Here is a 22,609-nt window from a genome sequence, read left to right as displayed (position 1 = left end):
TCAATAGTTTCCTTTTTCAATTGATCTCGGAGTGTTGGTCAAGATGTGAGACTGACTTCAAAGTGTCTTAAGTATTCTTTATTTCAAGTTCTTTGAGGTAGATGCAATGTATAAAATCCCCGAAACTAAGATTGTTTAACGGTAGTACGTTATCTATATAGCGGAAACTGAGATCGACGGATTAAGTGAAACGACATTCCTGTTCTTGATCAGATCAGTTAAAAAGTCAGCCTCATAAGAGTGAAGGAATAGGTGAGTAGAGGAAAATATGCTCCCATTGGAATGCCGACCATTTGTTGAAAAACGCGTCAACCGCACTTGACAAACTTTGTGTTGGTAAAAAATTCAGCATTTTTAAACATCTTCCATATATTTTGGAGATGATTTGGAATCGTATTTTGTAGAGTACGAGGAATCTTACCAAGTCTAAATATTTGTATGTAGGTGTACCGTCTTTTCTGGAGTAGCAACAGTGTATATTTTAACTGAGTGTGGGGAAAAGAAATACAAAGGGTTAATAATTCACAGGTCTTGATGCTGTTTTATTTTTATGAAGACCTTGAATTTTTGGTTTCAAGAAGATCCTTCGAAATTTTTCCATGGTAAGACTTGCGACCTTAAGCAGCTGTAAGTATAGACGTTAAAAGTTTTGAATGAGGTTTAGTGGTTAATATTGCAGGTCGAACAATGACGCTTTGTATGGGTTCTGGTGGAATTTTGGAGTCCAATATGTAGGCGGTAGACCACAATCATTGTCTTAACGATAGAAAGAATATCGTTTTGGCTAGAACCTTTAATCTCAGTTTCCGCTATATAGATGACGTATTATCTTTAAACAATCCTAATTTTGGGGATTTGATACATCGCATTTACCCCCAAAGTACTTGAGATAAAGGATACTACAGACATTGTGAAATCAGACTCGTATCTTGACCTACACTTAGAAATCGATGGTAAAGGAAAACTATTGACAAAACTTTACGACAAACTCGATGACTTTTCATTCAGAATGGCCAACTTTCCTTTCATCTGTGGCAACATCCCTTCAGCACCTGCGTATGGAGTGTTCATATCACAACTCATACGTTATGCCAGAGTTTGCCGAAACTACGCAGACTCTCTGTATCGTGCTAGAACTCTAACAAATAGGCTTCTGGAACAGGGTTATGTTGCTATAAGATTGAAGTCATCACTACAGAAGTTTTATGGTCGTCATCATGAACTCGTGGATCGTTATGGTGTATCCATCTGCACCATGAAAACTGGTTTATTCAATTGGTCATAGTTTTCCTTTCCTCATTTGTCTACCAGGGCCTTGACTTTTTATGAGCAATTCGGCGGGTGTTTCTAGATAAGCAGAGGACGCTTACCCTACCGGTGCACTTGGTCCATGCTCCCAGTTTTTAGTGGAGTCTGAGTTGCTCATTTGCTTTTGTTACTTTGTATGTATGATTTTAGTTACTTTATGTGCTTTGTTGTGTATGTCTGTTTTCCATGTCTGGTCTTTGTCCCAGGATTACCTTCTTTTGATTACCGCAATAACCTTGGTGCCCTTGATTACTATTGTATAGTCCTATACAGCATCCATAAGAATTTAAAGGTACTATTCCAAATTATGGCGCGTGGTTCACGGTACTTGGAACCTTAAGAAACGATCTTACGAAAGATTCGTTTTCTATGATGTTTTAAATTAAATCTGCCGAATTGACGTGATAGCGACAATTTTCGTCACAAATTCTCCGTTCCTTCTGGATTCTAATTTGGTATGTAGCTTTATATTGATACACTGTAAGCGACTTGGGTTTCACTCCTATATCATCTTTCTGTAGGAGTTGGGTATACCTAGCACGACAACGCCTGCAACTTCCTGTTTAATATTTGTCATCCATCTAGATTCTTTTGTTTGATGGTGATAATAGGTGAACCACTCAAAGGACTTTATTTTATTTTTTGTCAAATTGTTAGCACGTTAAAGTATAAATTTTTTGTCATCTCATTTTTTTTATGTTACAGATATTTCATCTGCATCTTTTATTTTACTTTTTTTAAAATTTGCAATGTATATGATTGGTATGTTTCTATTTACTATCACACAACATGGTTGAATATTATTCAATTATTCAATGTTCCATGAGATGTCTTATTTGTCTTCTTGTTTCCTTGCCCGTTTTTATGTAAGGATATTAAATATCTTCTATAGCTCACCTGGACTTAGACCATGTGAGCTATTGCGAACAATTGCGTCCCTCGTTGTCTGCCATTGCTAACTTTTCTTTCAAAAACCTCCCCAGAAACCACGAAGTGGACTATTACCGAACTTTGTCAGCATCATCTTTGGGCTATTTCAACAAGTGTATCGATTACATGTATATAGATCAAGCGTTAAACGTGACCACAGGGATCGAGTCACTAGTTTCTACATATATCAAAACATAAGAAATATTGCAAAGTAAATGAACTACCTTATTCAGCTTGAGGAATCCACTTTTTGGTCGAAGTTGTAGGATAAATCCTTGATCTTGAAATGCAAAAGTGTCGTTTTCATTTTTTAGTTTTTAGTTAATGTCTTTCAATTTCAATTGATGAAATGAGCCTACAAATATCTTTATTGGGTCGAATTTGAAGGACGACCTCTTTGTAGTAATTGCCCTTAAAATGCAAAAAGGTATTCAGGTGAGTTTTAATTTAAGTAAAATTAAATTCACTTTATCCGAAATCGATGTTGCTAAATTTTCTTAATACCATTCATAGTATCTTATCTGAAAAGAAGCTTTGGGTGAATCAATAGTTTTTTTCAAACTTAGTAAGCTAACAAACATGACATCATATAATCATAATAGTGTAAGTCTAGGTAAAATGCGTCAAATTCAGATATATCTGAAGGAGTAATCAAGGGAACATAGGTTCAAGTGGAAACCAAGAGAATGTAATCCAGTGACAAAGACCAGACCTGGAAAACATACAAACACAACAAAGAACATAAAATAACCAAAATAATATATACAAAGTGACAAAAGTAAATGAGCTACTCGCATTCCACTAAATCTGGACCTGGGGCACTGGTAGGGTAAGAAATATCAACAAATTTGCTCATAAAAAATCAAATCCATGGTAGACGAAAGAGGAAAGGAAAACTATGAAACATACGATGGGAACATAACATTTTGTAGGTTTAAAGTGGTATGGAGGTGGCATGTCAGTTAACTGCTAGTAGTCGATAGTTTGGACGTTTGTGCAATAAATATTCACTTTCTTTACTTCCGTTGTAATAAGAGATTCAGACATTTTTGAACTGATTTTTATGTGTGTTCAATTTTGTGTAATATTTTTCTACAGTGGCCAGATTTAAAATTGGGGTTGTGATTACACAAATGTACTCTTACCCCGCCGAATTTTTTGGGCCTGTCCCAAGTGAGGAATTTCTGGCCTCCGTATGTCTTGATTAGTTTTTACCTTTAATTATTTTTTATGTTAATTGAGTATATAGGGGTAACTCTTTCTTTTTACCTGTGTATAATGATGTTTTGGGGCCAGCTCTAGCTTGCCCTGTGGTGTGAGAATTTCCTCGTCGTTCATTGAAAACCAGTAAATGGCCTTTGGCTAACATTTTCATCTCGGTGGAGCTTTTGTGTTTTTGACATACACAATACCTGCTTTATATTGTTAAAATTCACCGATGTTAAAACCACATTTGACTCAGTAAAAATTAAGCATAACCCTTCTCCCCTGCAGGAAAGTTTATAGACCTTTTTTGGATTCATCATTGATATATTAAAAACACATTCTGCCTGTTTTCCAAAAACACAAGTCCAGCACTAAAGGCCGTTAGCAGAGATGCAGTGATTGATACTCAATATTCAAGTGCTTCGTAGGGTTGAGAAAGACAACCGCCCTGTTGACGGTTTAAGGGTGAAAACTGATACCTACAAACTGCTTGCTGGTGACCATTCATTTGAATGATAATGAGTGTTGTTATATGCTTGAAATATATGCACCGTTTGTCTCTACGTTTGGGAGTGACTGCTGTACTCCCGGCAGGGAAGTAAGTATATTTGTCAAACCGATATCTTGAAGTCATCACTACAGAAGTTGTATGGTCGTCGTCATGAACTCGTGGATCGTTATGGTGTATCCATCTGCACCATAAAAACTAATTTATTCAACGGGTCATAGTTTTCCTTTCCTCGTTTGTCTACCCCGGAATTGACTTTTTATTAGCAACTCGGCGGGTGTTTCTAGAAAAGCAGAGGACGCTTACCCTACCGGTGCACTTGGTCTATGCTCCCAGTTTTTAGTGAAGTCCGAGTTACTCATTTGCCTTTGTTGCTTTGTATGTATGATATGCAATCATTGGGGTTTGATTTTATACCTGTCAAAAACTAATTTATTTATAGGGGAAAATCAAATAGCTTACGAGTGATATTGTCATACAGCTCAGTTGGCCGAATTGTCCAAGCTGATGAATATCAGGACCAGGCGATGTTGTCACAGAAGTCTGAGACTAGGAAGTGAGGAGATAAATTTGAAAAGCAAATATTAATCTTGAAACGAGCTAAGTGGTTATAGTTGATGAATATACACGGCAAACTTGTCGTGACATTGAAATATCACCAGAGCGTTTGTATACAACTATTTTCCATAGAAAAAACGGAAGAGGGTCCTCCAGATAGTTGACGCGATTTAGTTAACTTGATATTATCTGCATCAATCAACAATGTATAAAATCATATGACATTGCGTTTTGGATATTACTGAATGTCTTTATAATCTTGGTATAAATAAAGGGAAATAAACAGTCGCCTGTGTAAGGTAATGTCATTTTACATTTAATTCTTTGGTAATAACCTATTCTTAAATTTGGAAATAAGGGTGTTTCACACAAGGAAGTAGTTACAATAGATACAAAATGGAGGGTAGGTTTGTTTAATTTTGCAAGTGATTTACATATTATGTATTTTGTTCAAACAATAATTTATAGCAATAAAGTCCCTTATAGATACTTATCGGGTTTGACTGTTTATAGTTATTACTATTTGACTTGGTTATATCTATTATGTTAGTGTTTTATATAAACTAAGAGAACAGAAATAAGAGTAGAAACATATATATTTAGATTTTTGTTTATTCACATGTGTATTTCTTGTTTCATGTGTATATTTATCGCAAACAACATTCAATGTTACACTGTACCTTATGTTCTGCATTTTGTATCATGTTGACATTAAATTATGATTGCATCATAGTTAAGCAAGTATATGAGCTAATATTTCAATGAGGCAACGATTCCACTCTTGAATTTTTTTTTGAATAAAAAAGAAGATACAGTTTAACCGTCGTCAAGGAGTCGCACTATATATATATAATGTATACGACAAAATCTCGTCATTTATTTGACCAAACATAACAAAGATGTATAATTTTAAATACTCATTAGACAAAACGGCCATTGTAAATGAAATAAAAATAATAATAAAAAAAAACAGTAAAAAAGTTACCAAACATATTCGTTTAATTTTTTTTTGAAACTGTAGTAAAATTGATATTTTAAGTTGATTGAAACTTCCGTCTAAATTTCACTTTCTTTTCTTGAAAGGAGCAGATTTATTGATTTTAGGTTGCTATATTTATCCTTGTATAGAAACTGTTTAAAATAAGTTTCGACACGTATTCCAAAAACAAAGACTTTTTTAAACATTCGGTGATGTAGGTGAACTAAAACTCATGGAAGAGTAATCAAGGGAACCAAAGTTGTAGCGGTAATCAAAAGAATGTAATCCAGGGACAAAGACCAGACATGGAAAACAGACATACACAACAAAGAACATAAAGTAACTAAAATCATACATACAAAGTAACAAAAGTAAATGAGCAACTCGGACTCCACTAAAAACTGGGAGCATGGACCAGGTGCACCGGTAGGGTAAGCGTCCTCTGCTTTTCTAGAAACACCCGCCGAGTTGCTCATAAACAGTCAAGTCCGGGGTAGACAAACGAGGAAAGGAAAACTATGACCCGTTGAATAAATCAGTTTTCATGGCGCTGATGGATACACCATAACGACCACGAAAATATTAATAAGCCTATAGATTGTGTTGCTTTGTTTTGATTAGGTTTAAAGTTTAGGGGGAATCTTTCTCTTTCCATATATTTGATACTATTTTAGTATAATATATCAAATATAGATTAATATTTATTCCAACAATGAATTTTATATCATTGCCGATTAAATGCCTGTGAATATGAGTAACCGATATGACATTATTATTTTTTTTATCAGATTCATACATTATTACAAGTATAAGATTTTTAGTTTATTTTACTTAATATCAATACTAGGTTATACTTAGTCTTACATAAACACGATATACAATATGTGTGATGAAATCCAGAATATCACGAAACTTCTGTGTTACTTTAATTCTACTACTCCTTCTCCTGGGATTCATTGTTTGTTTGGTTGGTTTTTTTACTGTTTGCTTCATATGTTGTTTAGAAGGCGCATTTATTTTTAAAATATTAAGCAAGGTTTTTTTCTTTGCTATCATTATGTTTATGAAGTCATTGAACAAAATAATCGCACCCCACGTAAAAGCAATAATTGCAGACTTTTTTGGATTGATACATATTGAACATTACAAACAAAACAAAATCATGATTGCCAAAAATGTGCACCGTTCTCATGGAATAGTAATAAGGGACGATGTCATTTCTTAGTATGCATTTGAAACGTTTTGCCTCCATCCGAGTGAAATATAAATATTTGGTAACATGGTAACATAGAAAGTCAGGAAATACCCCTATATGCACTGAATATGGTCAAAAATTACATTTTACAAAAAGAAATGTTTTCTTTAAAATTGCATCCCATCAGCCCCATAGAAAATCGCTTTGTACCATCCTATCAATTTAATATATTTCGCTTACATATGCTGAAAATGATAAAAAAAAATGTTACATTTAGGTTTAACGAAAAATGCTAGCAGGGCAAAAGCATCTTTTTCCCTATGGGAAAAATATGACTTCAAAACTAAATAGATATTTTTCAGATTTTTACAAAATTATGCAATGGAATTAATCAGTTCCTTTTTTAAGCAACCAAATAAAATCATGATATACAAACAAACGGTGCACCTGGTCCATGCTCCCGGTTTTCAGTGGTCTGAGTTGCTCAATCGCTTTTGTTACTTTGTATGTATGATTTTAGTTTCTTTATGTTCTTTGTTGTGTATGTCTGTTTTCCGTGTCTGGTCTTTGTCCCTGCATTACATTCTATTAATTACCGCTAGAACCTTGGTTCCCTTGATTACTCTTATATGCTCCCAGTCGTATCTGATGCCTATCTTAAGTAAAAATCTGTTTATTCAGAATTTACAAGGAAGTATTAGATATTATATGGATATTTTTATAATTTATATTTTGAACGTATTGCATGGCAAACGGTAAATTGAAGATATTATAAATAAAAAAAAACATATAATCGAATCTTCGGTATCGAACCACATATTTAAGAAAACACGCTCCAAATTACCTATTTCAAATTACACTTTGGGGTATCCTTATATGTATGTAGTTACGGTGAAAGTGTGCAAAATAGGGCGATTTTCGTCCTTTATGAATAGTTTCACTTCATTTATTTCGGGGCCTTTTACTGTTTGCTGTATGATGTGAGTTTGTTTTGCCTATTACTGAATATCGCGTGTTGACCGGTAGTAGTTTAATTGTTCGTTGCTTGTCTTTTTTGTGAATGACTGTCTCGTTGTTTCATTAGCAATCATACCACATCTCCTACCTTTTTTACGAAGCGTATTAGGACCATCTTTTTTTTCAAATCGTCCAAGATTAAAGTTGGAACTTCCAAGATTAATGTTGATTATTCAAAAATTAAAGTCGACAATTTGAAAAAAAATTAAAAAAGGATGACCCTAATACGCTTCCCTACTTATTTATAAAATTCAATTATAGTGAAAACTTTGTTTGTATACTTTTTTGGACACGAGTACTTATTTTTTTTCTATTTGATACTTATAAAAATGTGGTATATTTATGAAGTGGATTCATCATCCACGTATACTCACTTAAAATATGTTGAAGATAAGTACAATTAAACAAATTGATGTGTTTATACAGGATGGTCCAGAATTACACACATATTGAATACTTAATGCATTTATCATTCATTTATTAGTAATCGTTATTAATTTTATTTCCTCTTTTCCCGAGTTTAACACATTCTTCTTGAAAAAAGCGTAATAAATTAAACTTACTAGTTCATAGATATATCGAAAGTTATAGCAGCAGAAATGAACTCAATATATTCAAAATGGTCGACAGGTTTGCTATATATCAGTTCATGATAAAAAAATGAAACAAAAAAGTTATTTGTGACCCACTCAACCCTTTGCATTCTGAAGCACTTAAAAAGTATTTTTTTGTTTTTTTTTCTAACACCCTGAATCTCTATTTGAGGAAAAAACCTTTTAGCAGGTATTGTTCCTGGTGTTACCAACCTACATAACAGCAGTGCAAACATTTGACCTTATAATGCCTATTTGCTCCTCTCTTTTAATCATATTGATTATAACAATACATTTATCAATCCAAAATAATAACAATTAGGTATATGATATAAAGACTCAAATCTTGAGTAATCACCAGTAATTAGCCCAAGTTTATTAGTCCTGAAATAATTAAAATAGATTAATAAATCATAAAGTTTAACTCCTATAAAAAAAATATACATTTATATTGCCTGAACAGTGAGAGGGGTTCATTTATTCAACCTAACCTAAAGGTTTAAGGATACTGTTATATTTTGACAAACCAGCAGGATTATTATCTTTTTTTATAAAGCTACGAATCTTTAGAGAAGCCGATGGTCCCCTTCAAATTCTAGGAATACTCAATGGAAATTTTGTGAAATGGAAATCCTTATCCTTTGATTAACTAATACACCAATAATGAACTCGTCTACATTGTATGCAACCCCACACACCCCGAGGGTAGGTGTACGCTGGTCAATTATATACTGTGTTTGGTATATATAAGATATTGTATAACTATATTTGTGTTCAATTATAAACACAACGATTATAAAGATAGTTTTGTGTTATGTATCTTAATCATAAGAACAACATCTCTTTCAGGAATGTTTCTAATTTTTGAACAGATAACTTTAGTATACGAAATAGCCCGGTTTGCGGCAGTTTGCGGTTTATAAAACGTGGCGGGACTTGCTCAAAGAAACGTTCTAGGCCTGCTTTCTAAATTAATGTACTAAAGGAAGCACGGATAAGTTACAATAGTTTTGTTTTAAATGTAGACATAAGCATTCTGTATTTGAAAACTTATTTCTCTTTCAATATTGTAAAGCGTCGATCAATCCACTCTTGTTTCTTTGTTTCATAAAGCAAGTAAAACAAAAAATAATGAAAATTAGAATACTTCTCGTATTGAATGGAATTTCTAAACCAATTTTCCTGCAATAATTTGTCTGATTTGTTTAATCAAATCCAGCTGAGCCAAATATTATTTCTGTTTAGTGAAAAGCGCTACATTTGTCTCTTTAAGTTTGTTTCAAGTCAACGCTTTTTATATTTTATTCTATTTTTATATATGTTGAATGATAGTTCGCTAATTACCAGGAGTGTTCGACATACGTTGCACTTTCTGTACACATTTACTCATTAAATGTCAACCATAATTATACTTTTTATTGTTAAAGGTTTTTTTAGGATTGCTTGTAGATAAATGTATTTTTAAACACTATTCAATCACAATGTGGAAAATTATTACTTAATACGATAAAATATGGTACATAATAAAAACCCAAACACAACCACAAACAGTAATATATCGAAAATAATGCAACTCATAAACTTGTATGACTCCGGACGGAAATACATTTTTTGAACTTATTTTTAAATTCAACATTATGGGACCATATCAGGAAGAACTTATTTTAATATTTCCTGTTGAGTAAATCTGGCACCAACAAAACTCAATAACAATTCCATCGACAGGATGCAATCGGTTGTATGCAATTGCTATTCAAAGAATGTAGCTATGAAACTTATATTCATTTGCAATATCCACGACATCAAAAGTGTTATGTACTTCATTAATTCTAGAGAATAGTGTTTGCTTCGATCTTTTTAGAAACAACGTTGAGTTGGTTTCGTGTGTCTACCTACATAAATACAACTACATATACTCAAGAATGGAGTACATCAACGAACTTCACAGATTCAAACGATACCAAAACCAATGAAGGTACAATAGCGTATCAAGATAATAATAATGGTGAAATAGGTATGTAAAATATGAGCATACATATATGCCTCTTTACAAACAAAATAAGAGAAAAAAGAATGAGTACTATGAAACGTAACAAATGCACAGCATATAAACTTAATACAAAAAAGTAAACACATAAAGATACCTCCAAAAGGTATTCAACGAGTATAAACACAACTTTGAGTAAGCTGCGAAAGGCTCCGACATCAACAATAATGAAATATATAATAACAGAACGATGACAGTTCTAAAAACAAATCAAAGGGAAAATTAATATAACGACTCAAAGACAAATTCGATTTAATAATCAATATCTCCTGACTGCGGAAAGGTGTATGAAATCTGCAGTGGATTTAAACAAGTTTTAAAGGTTCTTAAGCACCCCCTTTAATGTAAGGTAAAACATGATCTGAAGCAATAAACAAACACACTATAAAATTCACTTAATAAAACATAAAATTCTTTCCATTGAATACGGGATGACAAATCTCCAATATTACTGATTTTCAACCGTTTAAACCGACAACCACGGCTGTCACCTACCAATATGAACAAACACGAAAAGCACATAACAAGAAATAACGTACAGAAATAAAGCCAAATTTGAATAAATGAAATAACGTCTTCTAAACGAAATAACGTCTTCTAAATTAATTCACGTCATTGTTCATGAAAATACTTAATTATGAAAATATTTTAAGGCAATTTAATATTTTCAGTGGAGTCATCTTTTAGTATTTTTTTTTTGTCTGTGTCCATTCTTCACCTTGTTTGAGACTTGACTGTCTGTAATTTTTTCTTCACTTGATGAAAGCCTTTTGAAAGAAAGGTTAGATAGCGTGTGCCTGTGCAGTGTGCTGACCTAGACTTTTTCGTAACTCAGACGTTAAAACAAACCGAAATGTTAACCAATATAACATGATGAGGTCGTCCTACAACAACCTAAATAATGTGTGCAATCAACTAAGAATATAACATAGTAAAATGGCATTCTTACTTTCAGGTTCCAACGTCATGTGGTTTGAAATTTCAATTGCCTTGTTTATTGTCGTTGGTGTATTTCTAGTTTTACTTATTGTTTGCTTTATAAGACAAAAAAGACTATTGAAAAATGCACTTACAAATTCTTCTAACAGACAATCCGCATCATTATCTCATGGCGGTCGGAAGGACAAGTTTTACTGTAATTCAGAATATAACTATGAAAATCCAGAACAAGAACAGCCAATAGTCCGCCCAAAACAACAAACTGAAGATGTTGGAACTCAGTCATTTGAATTCGCAAATCCTCGTCAAAAAAATCAGAACTATGAGTCAGGATTCGGGTCTATTGAAGGGTCCATCATTGACCGCAAACGGCAGGATAACATTTACGAACCAGATATAATAGGCCCAGAGTGGCGTGTGTTTACAAGAAATAAAGAAAGTGTATTTTCTAACGATCAACAGACGTTTTTTAGAAGTATTGATAGGAAAGTTAACGAAGAAGATGTAATCAAGATCGAAAGTGAAGTTCAAATGCGGGACATAGAGGCAGATGTGTCATCAGATGTTAAAATCAGCGGTGTTATGGTAGGCACGAAGGAAGTACATCAACGAGAAAGTGTCGTTATAAATATAAATGATGGTTATGGAGAGCCGTCGTCTGAAGATGATTATGAAAACTGTGAACATCTGCACATAGATCATTTGCCTACTAAGCAAACAAAACTAGAACCTGAAGGTCATAATTTGGAAAATCCACTTTATGCTATGTACTCTCAAGACGGTAGCCCCGATAACCGGTCATCTTTGTCCCATGACGAGGAATTAACTGACAAATCAGGTGATGAATGTGACCAGCCGCTATATCAGAACGCTGCAGCATTGGGTAACGCTTACTTGAAAGAATGGCAAAGTAGAGATGAACCTGCAATTAAAAACTTCATCAATTTTAAATGGGATTACAAAGCCCACGTAACACAAAACGGGGGCTTATTAAAAGCTGATAACTCGGATATAAAACTATGCCTACCAAACAAATTTGTGTCCACATCAGCTGCTACTATTTATTGGTCAATATTTGCACAGGATTCAGAAATTAAGGCTAGGTCAGATCTAGACAAAGATTTATGTGTCGTGTCACCTGTTGTAGAATATTATACACCTTATGATGGAAATTTTGATTGTTACGTGGTTATAGAACTGCCACACTGTATTTCAGAACATGCGGACAATAATGTGCAACCATATTGGTTTGACCCTACAGAAATATCTAGTGGCGGCATATATCAAATCCGCAAAATCCCATGTTTTGACGAAAGCCAGTCACAGTTCAGCAATTTTCCTGACGTATTCTATTTAAAGAAACATCCAGGATTCGTGAGCATATACACGTTGCATTTTTCTGTATACTTTTGTGCGTGTTCACAATATTTCCCGCTAGAACTTTATGCAGTGACATTTGGTAAATATGTACCAATAGACAATAGTCAAGTGAATATCAAAATTAAAGTCCATATAGCTGATGCCAAAATCACACTGAAGGATTGTCTTGAGGTGAGTAGCTTTCAGTAGCTTTAACAATAATATACACAAACACTAATACGATAAAATATGGTACATAATAATGTAACGTCAGACCAATAGACCATTTTTAAATCCGTCCATGAATAAAAAAAAAACTTTAAAATGAAAATTAATACGCTTGTCGTTTGATGGAAGGATACTACAGACACTAAGAAGTCAGCTCCACATCTTGACCTACGATTAGAGATAAATGATAAAGGAAATATATTGACCAAAGTATACGACAAATGCAATTACTTTTCATTCTGTTTTGTCAACTTTCCTTTCATCTGTGGCAACTTCCCTTCAGCACCTGAGTATGGAATCTTCATATCACAAGTCATGCGTTATGCCAGAGCTTGCCGTAATTAAGCAAACTTTTTGTATTGCGCTGGACTTCTCACAATTTGGCTGCTGGAAAAGGGTTATGTTGCTACAAGATTGAAGTTATCACTACAGAAGTTTTATGGTCGTCATCATGAACTCATGGATCGTTACGGTGTATCTATTTCCATTGGTTGTTGTGTGTGTCTGATTTCTATGTCTGGTATTTGTCCCTGGATTGCATTATTTTGATTTCCGATATAATCTTGGTCCCCTTAATTACTCTTACAAGTTTCAAGAAATATTAACATTTGTATCAAAGCAATATATATGTTACACATAATAAGATTTAGTGGCTTTATTTTCGCCATTGACCTTTCGAGATGTATCAATTTTTTAATGGAAAGTTGCAGTAATAAATATTTGGATTTTTCTTTTTTTAAATTATGAAACGGAGTATAAAACATTCTTATTTTTCGCTCTTTCAACACTTTTCAATCTTTTTTGTAAATTTATTTTCAAGAAATAAACTCAAGATGTGTAAGCGCTTCTAGCATAATTGGGGGGATACTGAGAAGGGGGTAAATGTCAGTGACTAGCCTTCCTGGTCTCGTACGCACGGATTTACGGGGTAATTCTCTCTCAACATTTAGTTGCATACCTCATGTAATGGAGAAATTTGTTTGAACTTTTCTACATTTTATCATGTTGATCTTGGCCTTTTTATGTTTGGTTTCTTTGTTTTGTTTTGTTTTGTTTGCGGGTCATTTTACGCTCGATGACCGTCCAGATTGATTCGAAATCAAAACGTTATTTTGTTTAGGATTATTTGAATTGTGGAGTTTGGACCACTTGACGTCCTATACATGTAGAATGTAAAGGGCTATAAAATATTCTGACTCAAGAGTCGAAGTTTGTCCACCCGGAGGTAGAGGATTGAGCAAGTGTGGTGCGCTGTTTTGTCTTTTATTACGTCGGTAGATACGATTAATATTTATTTATTTATTGAATGAAGTATGTTTAAACTCTGAATGAACAACAAACAATTTGAAAATTATAATAGCGACGGTCATGAATGCAACCAAAATATAATGTGTACAGTTTAAAGGTAGTTTGTGGGTACACATTGATTAGATCATTAGAAAGGGCATTACACATATTCGATTGCTTTCCTATTTGTGTGGTCTGAGGTTTTACTTGGGAAAAAATGAAGCAACATGGTTTGGCTCAAGAACAGCGACTGTTCAAAACAACCTCCCTAGGAAACCTTTAGTTTGGAATACATCTGGTAAATTTACGATGCTTGGAATTTCTTTTGATATTATGGCAGATGACAAGACGTGTCACAATTTTAAAGATAAATTGAAAAAATTACAAAATATTTTAATGTATTGATGTAGGAGGGACCTTACGTATGTTGGAATGAAAACTGTCGTCAAGACTTCAGCCCTTCAAATATGAGTCTAAGTTTTTATTGTACTACCAAATCCTGCATTTGAGATAACAAAAAACTGTTGAAGAGATTTTTTAAAGATTTTTATTTAATTCCTTTGGCAGGGAAAACCAGATAAAATCAAGAGAAATATTATGATGAACGATTACGAAAATGGTGGATTAAAATCCTCAGATTTTAACTGCCTGCTTTTAAATCCATGAAGATGTTCTGACTACAAGAACTTTTTAACCCACTAAATCACTTCCCTTGGAAAGGATTATTATTAAGAGATATCGAAAAGTATGGGGTGTTTATGTTAATACCGAGGGTCTAGAGTACCTATTGGGGAGATTGAAATGTTTTTTGGGCGGACGTTTTCAAAAATTTCAAAGGGGTAATAGGAATTCACCAATAATCTTCGGAACTCGAAGAGGGTAGATTTGAACAAAATTTGATTTGATGTCAGTTTATAGGTTATACCTATAAAGAGTTGTCGGAAAAATCCAGGAGTACAGCAACACATTTTGTTGAATATTATGGTATTATCTCTGCAATCACAGAACATTAAAAAAATCAGTACAGGGAAAGGCAAAAAATGATGAAATAAAAAATAATATTGTAGAAAATTTGAAAATGACAAGAAATTTTTTATTTATTTTTAAAAAATCAGAAAATTCCACTAAAATTCAACAAAAATGGGATATTTTAAATGGACAGGAAATATTAGGTTGGAACCATATTTTTTTTCTTTGAGTTTTTCCATTACAAAGAATTTTCAGTTCAAATTAGTACACAACATTTTAGCAACAAACTATTTGTTGTGCAAGTGTGGGATTAAAAAATCGCAAATATGCACTTTCTGTAAAGTAACTGAAGAGAATATTTTCAATCTATTTTTGTGAGTGCAGACTTAGTAATAATATCTGGCTAAGTGTTAAAGGCCTGTTACAAAAATGTGGTTATGAGACCCCACAATAAACACAAACTTTTTGGCGTTGGATATATTGATGATCCAAATAATATTACTGATCATACCTTTCTGTTCATGAAATATTACAAATATAAATGTAGATGTTCCGGTAAAATGCCTTGCGGGAAAAGGTGCTTTGGAATATTTAAAATACTGTATTAAGATAAAAATAATTAATCAAATGTATGACACCTTTTTGGTTATATATATATATATATATATATATGTTTTGTTTTGTTTTGTTTTGTTTCTTGTTTTGTTTTGTTTTGTTTTGTTTTTGTTTTGTTTTTCTTTTTTCTTTTTTAGTTTTTTGTTTCTTATTTTGTTTCTTTTTTTTTCTTTGTAGTTTGTAATAATATAGGCTCTATTCAGGTTTTTACGAACATAACCACGAAAATGAGATAAAAGTTGTGACTTGATAATTTTACTACAAAATCCGTTTTAATTACGACGATTATTATTGCAAAAGTTGATTTGATTATTATATTTTGCGAATTTGTTTCTAAGAAGATTGTTATCGCCTGACAAGTGTTATAAGAGAGCGCGTTTGGGTACACAGTCACTAAGAATGGGGCTATAAAAAATAACCAAATACAATTTAGTTTCGGCGGACTTGTTAATAAAATAGATATTATTACAAAGTGTTGTAATGTAAACTTGTGGCTAAGATCTTATTACAAAGAACGTTTTACTTTGGTGTATATTATTTCAAAGTGTGTTTTGCACTAAAAGGATCTTTGATGTTATTAGAAAATGTGTGTTAAGTTTGACTAACTATAATAAAGAGCAGGTGAATAAGCAATTTGCCTAAGTTTTGACAAATTTATTGCACTGGAAACACTAAGTTGTTTTTAATATTAAATAAAAAAACCGGACCGGGTTTGCGATACTTAACTAGAAACGTCATTAACAAGTACAATTTGTTCCATTTAATTATGGCGTCCAGTGGTAGCGGACTTCAAAGTATTTTACACAACATGAATGGAGATAATGCCAATATCATAGCAAATATTAAGGAGTGTCATAGTTATTTTATTGTTTTTTTTTTCTACTGTTCTGAAAAAGATATATATGAGCGGTAAATTATATTTGTCTCAGAGCTAATCTCTAATATGTTCCTGATCTTAGCTTGAAAGAGCTAACCAGGGCGACCAGGATTCTAGCGGAAATTAGAAAAAAAAATGCAATACAGGGACAAAGACCAGACATGGAAAAAAAAGACAAACACCACAAAGAACATAAAGTAACTACAAAGTAACAAAAGTAAATGAGCATTTCGGACCAGATGCAGCGGTAGGGTAAGCGTCCTATGCTTTTCTAGAAACACCCACCGAGTTTCCCATAAACAGTCAAGTCCGCGAGTTCATGAGACGACCATGAAACTTCTGTAGTGATGACTCCAATCTTGTAACAACATAACAATGTTCCAGAAGCTTAATTGTATGAAGTCTAGCGCTATACAAAAAGTCTGCGTAGTTACGTCAAGCTCTGATATAACGCATTAGTTGAGATAAGAAAACTCCATACGCAGGTACTGTAGGCATGTTGCCACAGATGAAAGGAAAATGGTCAGTATATTTCCTTTGCCATCGATCTTTAAGTTGAGGTCAAGATATGAGGCTGACCTCACAGTGTCTGTAGTATGCTTTATCCCAAGTTTTTGGGGTAGACGCGATGTATCAAATCCCCGAAATTAGGATTGTTCAACAATAGTTTTGTACGTCATCTATATAGCGGAACTGAGATAAAAGGATTTGGCTAATCCATGTTCTTTCTTTTGGATCAGCCTCATAAGAGTGAAGGAACAGGTCAGCAGAGGAGCATAATTTGTTCCTATTAGAATGCCGACCGTTTGTTGAAACACGCATCCACCACACTAGACAAATGTATTGTCGATCACAAAAAATTCCAGCATTTTGAAAACAACTTCTGTATATTTGGAAGATGATTTGGAATTTTTTTTTACAAAGTATGAGGAATCTCTACCAAGAACTATATATTTGTATCTAGGTGTATGAGCGTTGAGTCAAAATATATAGAGAGCGTTGGGTCAAAATATATATACAAAAAACATGCATTCAAGGGGATTGTTAAAAAGTAAAGACTTTTTTGCCTTGAAAAAAAAAATGAAAATAAAAGATGGAAAAGTATTTTGCTGTGTACCTGTTAGTCGCATCTAAACGAGAAAAAGAAACCACTTTCAGAGGTTTAGGACACAATGGTTTTACCACAAACGGTTTTCTTCATTGCTTTTGTCATATTTTCATTTTTTCTTTAACCGTTTAGGCCCTTAAACAAGATGAACAAACTCTTGGCTATTACTTCAAAGGAAAAACAGAGATCGACTTGGAAGATGACGACAAAATTTCAGGAACGGATTCCATCGAAATTAAAGTAGATTTTGAAGATGTTCCAAGAAATATGAATCCAGTTTGGAAACATTCGGTTGACAAGAAAGGGAGTCTAATCCATCCAGTTACAAAGGTGAGATTTTTAAGTGGTAAAGGTATATATGCATTGTCGACAAACTTCTTTATAGTAATGCTGGCTTAGAAAAAGAAATCTGAGGGTTTTTTTTCTATTTGATAAAGTAGCTCTCTTGTTTTGTGTAATCTTAATCAAAATTATCTATATCTGAGGGGTTTTTTTATTTGATAAATTAGTTCTCTTTTGTTTTGTGTAATCTTAATTAAAATTATCTCTAATACCACCAAAAGCCCTTAAAAAGATTTTGTTCAAAAAATTTAATGCATTTCAGTAAATGGATAATGTGGAATTGTGAAAAGGAAACCCGGAAACTTTTAACAAATACTAAACCATTGCCCTTGTTTACGTTATTCATTGTCCTATCCCTAATCGAGGATTTCTTTCCTTTATTATAGAATTTGTCACGTGAAATATAAGGAAATGTCGTAAGGTCAGGAATTTTTTCATTGAGTAATACAAAATTCATATCCTGCCCTTCTTAAATATTCCAGTGTCATAAAATGTTTTCAACATTCATTTCTAACATTCACTGACTGCGTACATAAGTAATTATGGCACATTTTCAAATACTTACTTACCGACAAATCGATCGAGGCTAGAATTTTTTCACATAAATGGTAAAGATTGAAATAAATTGAAATAAATTGAAGTTTATAAGTTTGAAGAATGCGCAATAATCATGAACAACAGATTTTCATACTAAATTTCAATTCTAGCAATGGCACTTTGGAAACAGGTTCAAATGTGGAAGTCACAAGTTCATACAAACAACCAAAGAATGGCAATTCAAAAACGAAAGTCCACCAAGATGCCGGACGGTCTTCCAATGTTTTATAGACATCATATACAAGAAACAAATTCTACGGAAGGAAGAAACGTCAACATCAGACACATATCCAGCCATGACGTATCCGGACGTAGGAAGCAGTCTCCTTCTTACATCATCCTCGCCCCCAGATATGTACGAGACACAGATTGTCGCAAGAACCCGTATGACAGTCGATATAGATCTCTCTGACACTGTTATTGATACCAATTTTTCAGTACGTTTATATTATATATAGTAATAATTATTATTGTATCGTTCACAGCATGTATTTAATGAAAAATATTACAACTGACTTCAACCCAAGATATTTGTTTTTGGTTAAACTTTCATCTGCCACCAAAAGATGGTAACGTCCTTAAAACATGAATGCGCATAGAATCATATGATGTAGGCTTGGATTCAAAACATTAATGAAAAACATCAACTTTTGAGTACTTTCCTCGTCAATTGCTAGACTAATATTAATTTACAAGCAAAAATGATTATTGTGTACATCTTTTAGGAGAATAGCATGGATAGTATAACATCAAGACGAGGAATTCTACCAAGTATAATTTATGAAATTATTGATGGTCTTGACGATGAAAGATTTGATGAAATGTGTCGACGACTTGGTGCTGAAAGGGAACTTAGATGTCACAGAATGTAAGTTTAGACAAATTTCACGGCATACAACTAAAACGATCATTTTCCTCTACAACAGATTAGGGTAAATTAATAGTTTATGCTCTAATAAATTTAGGTATTCATCATCTTTTTATGTATCATGAGGTTATACACAAAAATATTCTTCAATATAGATGATTAAGATAACGTTGGACTGTATAGTTATAAATTTTCCAAAGTGCCATTGGTAGAATGGAAATTTAGTATGAAAATTTGATAATTATGATTATTGCATATCTAATGACTCAACTAAGTAAAACACACCTAAACAACTAGGAAACTCGTTGCCTTTACAGAATGTAACAGTACTGATAAACAAACAAAATTAGGTAAATGGTTCAGGAAATAATCACAAGTGGCTTCTGAAAACCTTCAGTTAATTATGGGTGAATTTTAATTTGTTTATGTACCGTTTATATTGTATTGCCATGACTCTCATTTATTAATATGGTAGATAACAAAAAAAGTACAATCTTACAAATATACAAAATTCAAGAGCTAATGAAAATTAAAAAGTCGAAAATTTGGGATCAGACAAAAAAAACAAAAAAAGTAAATTATATGATAGCAATATCCTGCAAATATCCTCTGCTTCAGATTACAGCTACATATTTGATTAATTTGTTATAAACAATTAGTAGTTGTAAATTTTCTAGTAATATATACTTACAGACAAATGAAAAGATAAAGTATGTACACATTTCAAATTGCTCCATTTCGGGGATTTGATACATCGCATCTACACTAAAGAACTTGAGATAAAGGATACTATAGACACTGTAAGGTCAACCTCGTATCTTGACCTACACTTAGAAAAGGAAAACTATTGACCAAACTTTACGACAAACGTGATGACTTTTCATTCGGAATTGTCGACTTTCCTTTCATCTGTGGCAATATCCCTTCAGCACCTGCGTATGGAGTATTTATATCACAGCTCATACGTTATGCCAGAGCTTGCCGAAACTACGTAGACTTTTTGTATCGCACTAGAATTCTAACAAATGGGCTTCTGGAAAAGGGTTATGTTGCTACAAGATTGAAGTCATCACTAAAGAAGTTTTATGGTCGTCATCATGAACTTGTGGATCGCTACGGCCATGAAAACTGATTTTTTCAACGTGTCATAGCTTTCTTTTCCTCTTTCGTCTACCCCTGACTTGACCTTTTATGAGCAACCCGGAGGGTGCTTCTAGAAATGCAGAGGGCGCATACCCTAAAAGTGCATCTGTTCCATGCTCCCAGTTTTTAGTGGAGTCCGAGTTGCTTATTTGCTTTTGTTACTTTGTATGTATGATTTTAGTTACTTTAAGTTCTTTGTTGTGTATGTCTGTTTTCCATGTCTGGTCTCTGTCCCTGGATTACATTCTTTTGATTACCGCTATAACCTTGGTTCCCTTGATTACTCTTTCAAAGAACCATCAGAATGTCCAGACATTTTCACATTACAAAAAGGTCGTGATAGCGATTAGATTTTTAAGATTTTTGAATTATGTGAAATGATAAATCGTCATTCTTACCAAAACAATGAAATCTCAAATAAGAGATTTGAACGCTTTCAAAGCTCTTTAAATTTCATATTATTTCAATGATATATTGAAGCATTCAGCCTCGACATGAGAATTATATAAAATAGGATGGTTTTCTCTGCATCGTTTGAAAATGAAAAAAATAATGATTTTGTAGATATTTCTTTGATTGACCTTATCTTGAATTATTTATCATAAAGTGAAACAGTATGCCGTTTCCTTTGTTCGTGAGTTTAATCAATACTGTTGCTTTATATAATGCTAATTACTTTGTTGCATTTCATCAATTTTTAATTCAATATATAATTTTAGAGGCAGTGAAACTCTAGGTAGAGGAAGAAAGTATGATTTACTCGACAGCATTAGAGACGTGACGTCTGATGGCAGGTTCTGTAAAGATATACTTTCGGTTTTGACGGTCATGAAGGAAAACCGACTAAAACAATCAATTGCAGAATACATTAAGAAGGCTACACATTGCAGTCTTCAAAAGTCCGTGAGTATAGACCCTCAACCATATCATCTGCAGACGCCTAGGCCTGGAGACGAAAACAGTGAAGACGATGACTTCTGTGCTCACCAAACCCACCGAAAGACTTTAGAGTGAATCAGCATTAGCTGCAGTGGTTAGAATAGCTAAAATGTGAAGGACTGTGTGTGCTTAATGTAATCTGATACATGGAAACTAAACCTGCAAAAAATTAATTAGCATTGTGTCCTTCGATTGCTACTCTCGGAGCCTTAAAATCTATGTGTAGGCAATTTATACGTTGATAACGGAGTAGTTTATATTACTCAAGTAAAATGATTTTAGTTGGTTTCATATGTCGTTGCTATGATTGTAATGTTTGCTTCTAATTTGACTTACGTGTACTGATAAGAGTGTATCAACTGACAGAAAGGATATTGTATGCATTGTTACATAGTCACATTAAATGAATTTACTTTCTTCTTCTCTGGGGCCAAAAGTGTGCATTCTAGTTTATCATATCCGTATAATGTTTGCAGTTGAATACGCATTATTCCTCTTAAAAGCTATTAACAAAAGGCATTTGATGAGCTTTAACTACAAAATGAATTGACTAAAATGTATTAAAGTCTACCTTCGGAATACGAGATCATAAGCAATTATATCCATTTATTATTAAGAAAAAAAATAACTGGTTCGTTTAAGTAACTGGAATTTTTGCCACAGATAAAATAAGTCTACAATACGGAATGAGACATCCTCGTGATTGTCGTATAGTTTGGTCATAAATTTGCCTTTTCCGTCGATCTGTAAGAGTAGGTCAATATATGAAACAGCAGGCTAACTTCATAGTGTCTGTAGTGCCTTTTATTTTCAAGATGTAATGTATAAAAACCCTATAAGATGATTGCTTAAAGACAACAGATAATCTATGTGGCGGAAATTGAGATCATGGGATCTATCTAAATTCGAAAGATCTTCTCGAAACCATCAATTCAAGATTATTATCATCAGAATACTAAAGCATTAAAACTTATTATTCTTTTTCCCATACTCAGTT

At 33.2% G+C, this 22,609-nt stretch overlaps 1 protein-coding gene across 2 annotated transcripts; it reads left to right on the top strand.

Moving 5' to 3' along the window:
• Positions 1 to 4,499: 4,499 nt before the first annotated feature.
• LOC148629716 (uncharacterized) lies at positions 4,500 to 22,029 on the top strand. 2 transcript variants are annotated; one of them, XM_088556072.1, is made up of 7 exons: positions 4,500 to 4,809; positions 10,156 to 10,308; positions 11,297 to 12,831; positions 17,856 to 18,053; positions 18,773 to 19,099; positions 19,388 to 19,530; positions 21,393 to 22,029. In XM_088556072.1, exons 3-7 carry the CDS (start codon positions 11,308 to 11,310, stop codon positions 21,685 to 21,687), a joined length of 2,487 nt encoding a protein of 828 aa, XP_088412198.1. In that variant the 5' UTR covers positions 4,500 to 4,809; positions 10,156 to 10,308; positions 11,297 to 11,307; the 3' UTR covers positions 21,688 to 22,029. The 2 variants fall into 2 exon arrangements, with proteins under 2 accessions (XP_088412198.1, XP_088412187.1); XM_088556061.1 differs by lacking the exon at positions 4,500 to 4,809 and adding an exon at positions 4,816 to 4,913.
• The last annotated feature ends 580 nt before the right edge of the window (positions 22,030 to 22,609 follow it).

This window comes from Perna viridis, chromosome 1, assembly GCF_037379345.1.
Source record: "Perna viridis isolate PV_CMFRI_1.1 ecotype Kerala chromosome 1, ASM3737934v1, whole genome shotgun sequence".
In the NCBI taxonomy this organism is placed as follows: Eukaryota; Metazoa; Mollusca; class Bivalvia; order Mytilida; family Mytilidae; genus Perna; species Perna viridis.
This window is presented reverse-complemented; position numbering and strand designations above follow the sequence as displayed.